The sequence below is a fragment of the Amphiprion ocellaris genome, chromosome 22 (assembly GCF_022539595.1).
Source record: "Amphiprion ocellaris isolate individual 3 ecotype Okinawa chromosome 22, ASM2253959v1, whole genome shotgun sequence".
Taxonomy (NCBI): Eukaryota; Metazoa; Chordata; class Actinopteri; family Pomacentridae; genus Amphiprion; species Amphiprion ocellaris.
In genome coordinates this window covers 18,784,607-18,794,818 of record NC_072787.1, presented here as the reverse complement: position 1 = coordinate 18,794,818, position 10,212 = coordinate 18,784,607, and the positions used below count along the sequence as shown (strand labels likewise).

At 39.6% G+C, this 10,212-nt stretch overlaps 2 protein-coding genes across 3 annotated transcripts; both read right to left on the bottom strand.

The window, feature by feature from the left end:
- Positions 1-97: 97 nt before the first annotated feature.
- On the bottom strand, positions 98-3,923 carry tyms (thymidylate synthetase). Its single transcript, XM_023267523.3, has 7 exons — positions 3,613-3,923; positions 2,498-2,571; positions 2,232-2,406; positions 1,045-1,146; positions 758-933; positions 601-672; positions 98-510 (listed from the first exon to the last, which is right to left on the bottom strand). The coding sequence occupies exons 1-7, from the start codon at positions 3,833-3,835 to the stop codon at positions 373-375; spliced, it is 960 nt and encodes a 319-aa protein (XP_023123291.2). The 5' UTR covers positions 3,836-3,923; the 3' UTR covers positions 98-372.
- Positions 3,924-4,854: 931 nt separating this feature from the next.
- On the bottom strand, positions 4,855-9,246 carry LOC111566773 (clusterin-like protein 1). 2 transcript variants are annotated; one of them, XM_035946917.2, is made up of 9 exons: positions 9,131-9,246; positions 8,360-8,493; positions 8,125-8,273; positions 7,605-7,775; positions 7,079-7,520; positions 6,872-7,000; positions 5,959-6,173; positions 5,440-5,620; positions 4,855-5,080 (listed from the first exon to the last, which is right to left on the bottom strand). In XM_035946917.2, exons 2-9 carry the CDS (start codon positions 8,448-8,450, stop codon positions 5,070-5,072), a joined length of 1,389 nt encoding a protein of 462 aa, XP_035802810.2. In that variant the 5' UTR covers positions 8,451-8,493; positions 9,131-9,246; the 3' UTR covers positions 4,855-5,069. The 2 variants fall into 2 exon arrangements, with proteins under 2 accessions (XP_035802810.2, XP_035802811.2); XM_035946918.2 differs by having other exon boundaries at positions 8,360-8,463.
- Between the last annotated feature and the right edge of the window lie 966 nt (positions 9,247-10,212).

Here is a 10,212-nt window from a genome sequence, read left to right as displayed (position 1 = left end):
CCCTCCACTGTCCACGTCGGATTTTAGTAGTGAACATTTAATTGCTACGAGTGTCCTGATGTGTGTTAGTATAATTTCTGTTCAACTCAAGTTAACATTAAAGTTAATCTCTTTTATTTACAGAATTAGAAAATTTGTCAATAAAAATACAGAAAATGAAAGACCACAAAAACCCAACAGTTGTGTCTTTCAGACTCAAAATAAGGGAAGAAACCATCGTCTGTAACTGTTTTTTGCTTACAAATATAGAAAATTTCAAATCTCTTTTAACCCTTTTGGTGATTTGGGTAAACTGAACTTTTGAAAGATGTACAAGTGAAGCAGGCTGCAACATTTCACCAGTAGAGAACATACTGTGGGATGAGGATGGTGTCACACAGCCATCTGCATCTTAATCGTGGGATGTGGGTTGTAGTCGCAGATCTCAAAGTCCTCTGCACGGAAGTCATCAATGCTCTCCACTTGTCTCACGATCTTCAGTTTGGGGAAAGGTCGGATCTCCCTCTGAAGCTGCACATTTAGACAAGAGAGCTCAAGTATGTTTCAAATCAAATAGAACAGACTGATTTAAAAAAAAAGAAGTGTCTCTAACTAACCCACCTGCACTTTGAGAGGTTCAATATGGTTGCTGTAGATGTGTGCGTCTCCCAGAGTGTGAACAAAGTCGCCAGGCTGAAGAGACAGGAAAAAAATCAGATGAGGTGACAGAAGACGAACAGGACAAATTGCATGTTTATTTCCAGTGCAGCGCCTTTACCTTGAGTCCTGTAATGTGTGCGATCATGTAGGTCAGAAGTGCGTAGCTGGCGATGTTAAAAGGAACTCCCAGACCCATATCACCGGAGCGCTGGTACAGCTGACAGGACAGCTCACCATCGCAGACGTAGAACTGGCAGAGGGCGTGGCAGGGAGGCAGAGCCATGAGGGGCAGGTCTGCAACAGCACAAAACAACACAAATCCACATGTAACTGACAGTCCAGCACTAAATCAGATTTAAAACGAGGGCCGGGTTGGTTTAATGTTTACTTTGCTTTGTGAATTACCTTTGGGGTTCCAAGCACACATGATGATCCTTCGGTCTTCTGGATTCTTCTTGATGGTGTCAATGATTTTCTGCAGCTGGTCAACACCTTGTCCTGTGTAATCTGTTGGAAACGACAAATTAAAATGCAAGACACAGTAAGTACATAGATGTGTAGAGCTGCCAAAGATGCACTCTGAAAAGCAAGTATAATGAATGTAAGAAAGAGAAGTAAATCTATGATGTGAACCTTTTCACCATCATATCTTGGTGCTAGTGCCAATTCAAAGTGGTTAAACCTGCAGATTTTCTAAGAACCTGTCTGCTTTACCACAAGCTTGAGAGCAAATATATAGTCTTCACGCCTGGGTATGTCTCTGTTTTCTCAGAAACGCTAGCAACAAGCAGAGCAACAACAATGCAACAGCATCTCTTCTTAAGTGTTGCTTTTGCTTTGCAAGCCTACATTAGCATCTACTGCTCCAGCACATGTCCAGAGTACAAAAGGGAACACACTGCTTAATGCACAGTCCATTTATTATGTGTCCATTTGCACTATAAATTGCTGTGAATTAAGCACTGAGCTCCAGCCTTCTTTTGTACTCTGGAAATTTGCTGTCCTCGAGTTGAGAAGAACATGTTTCAGCTGCGTTTTCCTGGAAAATGTGCAGAACTTGAACCTGTTCTTTGGCTATTAAAACACAAATAACTGGTTTGAAATTGGGACACCAGCTCCAAACTGACCCTCTAACTGCTTTGGTAGAAAAGGGGTCATAGACAAATGGAGGCCGAGCTAAAACCTACAAACCTACTAGCAATTTCTCAAAGGCTTGCATTGAAAATGTTCTTCAACAACTGTACATGTCTGAATGAGATGCTGGTCAGTTTCCAAATAGTTGCACAACCAAATCCATACCTAATATTCAAAGGGTGATGTTTACAAAGTGTGGGTTTTTTTTTTCAATGAATGTCTGCAATCTAGACATGCAGAGAGTTAAAAACGATGTGCATGCCAAGAGTTAAATAAGAAGATATCTTTTGTTTGTGGTTACAGTTGGGGCAACTGGGTCGTGCTGACAAAAATTAACTATTTGACATTTCCATTTGTAATTATTAACATGGTGTACACATTGTAAAAGGGCCTGAAAAACAAGATCCACATGCAATTATTGGTGTCTTTTCACTGCAGAGACCTGGCTGAAGCTGTACCTGTATGCATGTTTTTGTACTCTGCACCAAAGTGCCTCCACTGGAAGCCATACACTGGTCCCAGGTCGCCCTCCTCTCGCTCTGTGAAGCCAAGGTTGTCCAGGAAGTCCCGGGACCCGTTGGCATCCCAGATCTTCACCCCTTTCTCTGACAGCTCCTTGGCATTAGTTGATCCCTGCATCAGAAAAAAAAAACATCAGCGTTTAATCCATGAGCCTGTCAAAGCTGCACGTGAGCATTTTAGATTGTTTTATTATCAGCCTCACCTTGATGAACCACAGCAGCTCTTCAAGGATTCCTCTCCAGAACACTCTCTTGGTTGTCAGTAAGGGAAACTGGTCTGTAAACAAACAGGTTATTTGACATTCCTGCAGATCACAACAGGCAAAAACACAGCAGCTGCTCCTGCACAAGATGTTACTGCAGACAAGATGTAACACAGGAAATTTTAGAGCTGACCTATAGATTTACAGCTATAAGTTACCAGTTATGATATAGGGCTACAACTAACACTTTTTTCCATTGCAAATTAATCTGTGTTTTATTTTCTCAAGTAATCAATTAGTTTTTTGGTCCATTAAACGTAAGAAAATGGTGAAAAATGTCAGCCTGTGTTTTTTAAGTGTCTTGTTTGGACCACAAATATTTTAAAAACTCTTCTGCACACTGTCGAACTTGCAAAAACACATTCATTCACAACTTGTCAGCACTAGATCGTCATCAGGAAAAAAGTATTTACATACATTTGCATGATGAAAATACAACTGGAATATCATGCAAAAGTTTTTATATACATTTGCATGATGAAAATACAACTGGAATATCATGAATCAATGCCTTTCTGCAAGTTAGACAGTGTGCAAGACTTTTTTTTCCAAACTTTTGCAAACATACTTCCTTCCCCTCTGATGAGATAAATGCACAGAGGCCTAGAAAGGGCTAAAAATAAGAGAATTAAGAAACGTTTTCTCCAAAATATTCACTAAAATCATCAGAACAGCTCTAGATACATATGGGAAAATCACACATCTTAAAAATAAACTACATAAATTTGTCATATTTCTTCACTGGTGGACAAACGGTGTCACAGTATCTACATGAGCACAAGAATATTAGGCATTTGGTAATGCAATTTGCTATTCATTACAACCCGACATAGATATATCTTTAACAATAAAAATGTATTAAGCAGGTACTTTTATTATAGTGTGAGGTTATAATAATATGACAAGTAAAAAGGCCATCCTTATGCATGCTTTTAATTCAAGTAATTATTGCTAATAGTTTGCAGCGTTTTTTCCTGAATCTGCACAAGCTCCTAAATAATCAGATTACTACTTCCACTACACATATAAAGTACTACAGAGGTGGTGATGTGTACCTCGCAGACTGTATCTGGCCTGAGACCCGAACACTGAGATGACTCCGGTCCCGGTTCTGTCTCCTTTCTTGCGGCCGTGCTGCATGATGTACTCGACCTGATCCAGATACCCGCGTTCATCACAGAAAATACCGAACTTCTTTTCCGCCGCCAGTTTCTCTGCCTCCTTGAGGCCTTCCTCCCTCTGCGGCTCCCCGATGTGTATTTCTGAAGTGGCGGGCATTTTTTGTGGACGTAAGTACACAAGATCGCAACAACAGAAGTGACCTGCTAATGGACTGTATAGGAAGTTGATCCCGCTTTCTTTCGTGTTTCGGCGCGAACACGCCCCCTTTAACTTTCGCCAATAAAAAAAAACTGCTTCCGCCTGTCAATGTCGCGAGACTTGCTTTATCCAAATCCTTCCACGGACAATACAAAGATAAAAAATCAACTGAAATAAAAATGTCAGAATAATATACATTGTGAGCATGCAAAGGTCAAATAGGGGGTTACTTTACAATATATTTTAACAGGAGTCACATGCTTTGATTTTTTTAGAGATGGTCAACATTTTTAAATAATTCACCTTATATTCTGGTGTTTAGTACTACAGATACTACAATTATTACCTCTACTACTACTACTACTAATAATAATAATACAACTATTACCTCTACTACTACTATTACATTTACACTTTTTACACTTTTTTAATACTTGTTTTTATAAAGCTGTTTGTTGTTATACTGTGCTGTTTTTTTAAAGTGCCAACAAAGTTTTGTTGTAGAAATGCAATAAATAGCCTTGATCCTACTACTACCAATCATAACAATAATGACAATGATAGTACCACTACTACTAATAATAATAATGTAAAATTTATACAGAATAAATATATGAAGAAATTAGCTTGAATTGTCTTAGATTTAGAATTATTGTCTCTGAATTTCAGTGTCATTTTCTCTGCTTCAAACATAGCAGGTGATTGATGAAATCTACTCTGACAAACATTTTAATAGCAGAATCATATCCATTGAATGTTAGAAATAATTTTTTTTTAAAAATTGGCTTAACCTCCTTTCAAAAATACATTACTGCATTCAAAGAGTGTATTTTTACACAATAAATGCAGATTGTTCCAGAAACCATAAAGTAACTGTACATTCAACATTCAAATACTAAATTCAGAATGTAATTGTCTTAGTATGACTTGTGACAAAAATAACAAAATAAAAAAAACACAGAATGACTTGAGCAACATAGCGTACATAATTTTATTGCAGATACATTTAAAAACTATTAGAATCAACAAACATAAACAAGAAGAACATAAGCTGTGCATGTGAAGGTTTAGAGGTCTACATGGTCATTTTCAAGTTTTATAAAGATAAAGCTTAGTTGTTCAAGAAGACTGGAATGGACCAGACTCTTTACGCAGCATCTGGAGGAACCGTGTGGATGATCAGATGATTATATTACTCCATTCCTGTGTAGAAAAGAACCACAGAACAGTTTTGGTTTAAAGTGATATATGTGTAGAGAAGACTGACTAGAGTAAAAAGCAAGTTAGCAAGAATAAATGTTATCTTGGTCACAAATTATTTTCAAATTGATCCATTTAGGTGTTGAGTCAACTGCTATAACAGTTTCTCAGTCAGTTCATAACCTTAGAGTGTAACAAACCGTCCAAATTAGACGTTGTGTCTTTAAATAAAGTGCAATCATCTGGCTGTAAAGTGGGTTTAAATTCTAACAATTCATTTGCTTCAGTTCAATTTGGAGCTCTGTGAGGTGAAGCTTGGAGTTGAACGATGCACTAAAGCACCTCACTAGTGGGATCATTACCTTTATTCTGCCGTTTATGGAGAGTCAGAGCCTCCTGAGCGACAAACTGGATGAAAGCAGGATCATCCACCTCCAGATCTGCTGGGACCAGTATGGTTACTGGGGTTGAGTCCAGTATGGAGACGACCACAGTGCTGTCTGCTTTAGGTTTGTTATTCCTCATCCGCTGCTGTGGATTCACCTGAAAAATTAGACGAGATGTAACACAGATACTAAAAACTAACGTTAGAAATAACTGCAGGGTAAATAAGTTTCTTGCAAGTCAAAATAATTTTCTGCATTTAATGGTATATTTTGTACAAAATCAATAAACAAGATTGGATTTGGCTTTTAACCTTATACATATATTTATAATAAGATTCAAATAACAGGATTATTTTGAATGCACTTTGGCAAAGAAATTCTGATGCAGGCTTAACACTAATCCGTGCTGATTTATCAGGCAAACAGAAATATTAAAATTCCCTTCGTGCTTAGTGCCTGCCTCCCAGATCAGCTACAGCAGCACTGCGAACACACCGAGATCACGCTGAAGATGCTTTTGGGCTCCACCGTGCTGCCGGACAGCTGGCCGATCCAGCCGAACTTGTCGTCCATGCTGCTGAGCCACTTCTGAGTGTCGGCTGTGTGTCTCTGGACCAGCTGCAGTCTGTCGTCGTACTGCTGATGGGAGGCGTTCAGCAACATGTTCATCTCCTCCATCTCAGAGTGCAACGGCTGCACACTGGGACACTCTGAAAGTGGAGAAGGAAAAAAATGATCTGTTTTATCCACCTCTTTGGAGTAAAAGGCAACAGCTTAGAATGGCATTATTGTGTCAGTGCAGTTATTCCACAGCAAAAACTGTCTTTATTAATATTAATTATCAACACATTTTCTGCAAATTTAATCTAAAGGGTGTTTAAATGATTAATCAGTTCATTCAGTTTGTCAGTAGAAAACTCCTCAGTAATATTTGTGATGATGAACTAACAGCTCAAGTGACTCAAAAATGAGAAAATATTCACTATCAAATATGACAATTTGCTACTTTTAGGGATCTTAAATCATTATCAATCGACTAACACTGGTTTCTGAACTGAAAAAATAGTCAAATTTGTGCTCTTGGAAATTGTGATGGGCATTTTTTCCCCCATTTTTAGACATTTTCTCCACTAAATACTAATTGATTTGTCTAAATAATGATAAATATTGGAAATAATTAATGTGAAATATTGTTGGAGAATGGTTTCTCCCTGATTCTACAGTCTCAGGTGAAATATAGTTGAAAATACATCAAAGTGAGGAAGGACACACTGCAGTTTATGAAAGTTTTTAAATGTCCCTGTGGGTGAAAAGCTTATACCTCATGCATTTAAGTACCAAACTGAAAAAAAGGCTTTGTATACCAAAGTGAGACAAGCAGATCGACATTTTTGTGCCAGTGAATTACCTTTCAGCAGGTAGTCTTTGCATGTTTCACACAGGTTTTGGAGCTGCCAGCACTCTGATGCTTGTCTCCTTAGTTGTCTGCACAGATATCCACCTGGAGATTCTCCCCAAGCAGAAAGCGAACCTGTATCTGTAGATTGAGACAGAAATAATGTCACCCAGGAGCACATAATGCCAACAAACACACAACAGACAACGCCTCTCATACCTTGCTGCAGATACTCTTCAGCTTCATGCATCTCCTCAAACACATCAGCCATCGAGGAGCTGAATTTCTCCACCACATTCTTTCCAAAGTCAAACACGGAGTCAAAGATGTGATCCAAACCCACAGTCCTGAGGAAGCCGGCGCTGGGTTCCCCCTGCACGGCTGACAGCAGGCCGGGCTGAAGCTCTGAGGTGAAGGAGGCTTGAAAGGAACGACCGAACACCTGCTGCATCTTCTGCACCACGGTCACGCTGTGGTCGTACAGGAGGCTGATGTTTGACAGCAGCTGGCTGAACGATGCTTCGGCCTGCAGCAGATCCAGATGGGATTTATCCTCTGTGATCTCGGCTGAGGAGGTTCTGTCTGAGTTCTCCTGGTTTTGATTGTAAACATGCTCTGAAGCTTCCAACTGGGCGGCCATTTTCCTGAAAAACTCCTCCACCTAAACAAAATGAGATTCATAGAAATATGTCAGTCACTCTCAGACTTTCTGAGACTTTTTATCACAAAAATGCTGAAGTCAAACCTTAAACGAAAACGAAGCAAAGCCACGGCGACATGTAGACGTGTAGAAGGCCTTACAGGACTCTTCCACACAAGGTCGACATTTCCCAAAGGAGGATTTGGTTAAATCTCGACATTTCTGCTCAGCTTCGTCGAGTTTCTGCTCTGTTTCCTTGGCCAGCTGCATCACCCCCTGAAGGAACCCAGAGCAGAGAATTCTGACACTGATATGTTGCCTCTTAATAAGCCAGAGTGGATAAGATGAGGGTTGAGGCTCTGGCACTCAGCCCTGCTTTTTGTTCTGAAATGACTAAGAAAATATATTAATCTGCAGACAGTTCATTTATCCTGACTGCAGTAAAACTACACCCACATCTTGCTTAACCAGCAGAACTCCCACGTTCATTATTCACTTTGCTTTTATGAGGCAGAAAATATGTGGCAGGTTTCAGAATAATCCACAAAGACTGGCATGACAATGTTTAGAAAGTACAGTCTGTGAATCTGCTTCACTGGTCCAACCTGAAGCAGACATAGCTGACCTTCTTCTTGTCACTGCTGTGTCTCAGGGCGTCCATCAGGTGTCTGTGCTTCTCTTCTTTCTTCTCCATCATTTCCTTCATCTGCTTCACTCCCAGTAAAGTTTGTTTGATCTCCTCATCGACATACTGCTCTCCAGCTGCAGACAGCTCTACACACACACAGATGAAACACTCTGATTAAGTTCTCCAGCAGCCACTCCTGATATGTTTCTCTGTCTGTCAGTGAAGTTCTTACTTTGCAGCGTTTCCTCGCTCAGCGGGTGAGAATCAGCAGCACAGAGCGCAACTACAGTGATGCAGAGAATCTCAACTAGAAGCCTCTTCATCCTGTCTTCAGCTCTGGATTCAATGCAGAATATCTTACTTCTTCTGCAAAAACGTGCAGCAGAAAGAAGCAGTAATTTACCACAAGGTGGCACCATTTCTCATGCAATTTCATTTAGAGGCCAGTTAAAATGTTTACAACGTTTAGAGGAACTAATTACCCGAAAGTTAACTCATTAGCATGTATAATCACATCAGGGTGAAGCCAATAAACAAGACTAACAAAAGGGATCCACAACAGAATGCTGCAGTTAAATCACATATATACAATAACTTTGTATAATAGAGCACAGCTGCATGTTTAATTAACTAAATTGCTTAAATCTTAAAGTGAAATAGGTTTTATTCATTGTTTTAGCTCTTGTTGCTACACAGTGCACTATATTGCTTTTCTGCACATGTGACAAACAACCAAAAGGAAAACAAAAAGTATATGCTGCCCAGTTTAATTAAATAAGTTAAATCCCTGTCCGTGTTAATTATTTTCATCACATTTCACTCACCGTATCGAACATTTTGTCTTCTAGGTGACACATATTTCAAAAATTAAACTTCCTAGACGACTACAACTGTATTTGATGCTCTCTATGAAAATCATCTCATCAAAGTCTGCTGTCACACGCTGAGAGCTGTGCAACTGTGTGACTCTATGCAAAGCAGGAACCAAAGGAATGCCATTTACCTTGAGAGCTACGAAAACATCCGACTCCAGAACAAAAGCTGCAGCTTGTGCTGTTGGAGGGATGAGACTGACAGACTCTGCTTCCTCGAGGATTGTTCTATTTTTATGGATCTACTCAGCAGCACAGATCCTATTAGTGTGTCTGCATTATTGCTTATTAAGCCTCATGCAGACAGCATACCTGCAGACCAGCCATACAGGCTTCAACACACAGCCAGCAGAACAATAGTTTGTAGGTCTGTCTCCCACTTAATTGTCTCTAACAGGCTCCAGAGCCCTCCTCAGGTAAAACTTTATGCTCTAATCTCCATCGGACTGACAGTAAGCCTGGACCTCCTGCAAGGACCTGGCACTCACTGGCATGTTCTCAATCATGGGCTAAGCTCTGCACTGCAGGGCACAACAGGAGCAGGAGGCCTGTGCATGCACATGTGCACGCTGGCAAAAAACCTGCTTGTTTACAAGTCTCAGCTTTAACTACAAAGCATGCACGCTTTTTGATACTCGGACTGTGTTTTTGCATTTGTTTTTCATTTTTCTAGCATTGTAGGCAGCTAGTAGGTTTCTATTCATTTGTGGATAATATGAAAATTTAGCAGCAATCAGATCTGTGTAATCCATCACAGGGAAAAAGGATGAATATATGTCTGTCTATGTCACATTTTCTGTGATAATGCAAGTAGAGAAAAAGGTCGAAACTTTCTTATTCAAAGAACACCAGCATCTTTTGTTATTGTTCTGGTAATTTGCAGTAAATTGACTGAAAAGAAAGCCAAACCACATATAAATAGTACTCTAAGTGCATTTTCTTAGGAAGGTATTCAATTTGGGAGGCTGAAGGTAGTCTGATTAAATAGAAGTTTGATATGTGTGTTAATGTTTAGACTGGTGAAAAAAAGTCTCAGTAAAGTTGTGGGTCATTGTGCTCTTTGGTTAAAACTCTCCAACTCTACAATAGAGCTTCTTTTAATCCATTTGAGGTATAAAAATGAGTGATAGAGCATCCTGTTTAGCATGTTCATCCAAAATCTTCCAATTAGTGACTGTAAAGGCCTCTTAAGACATGGCTAAAGTGGCTACAG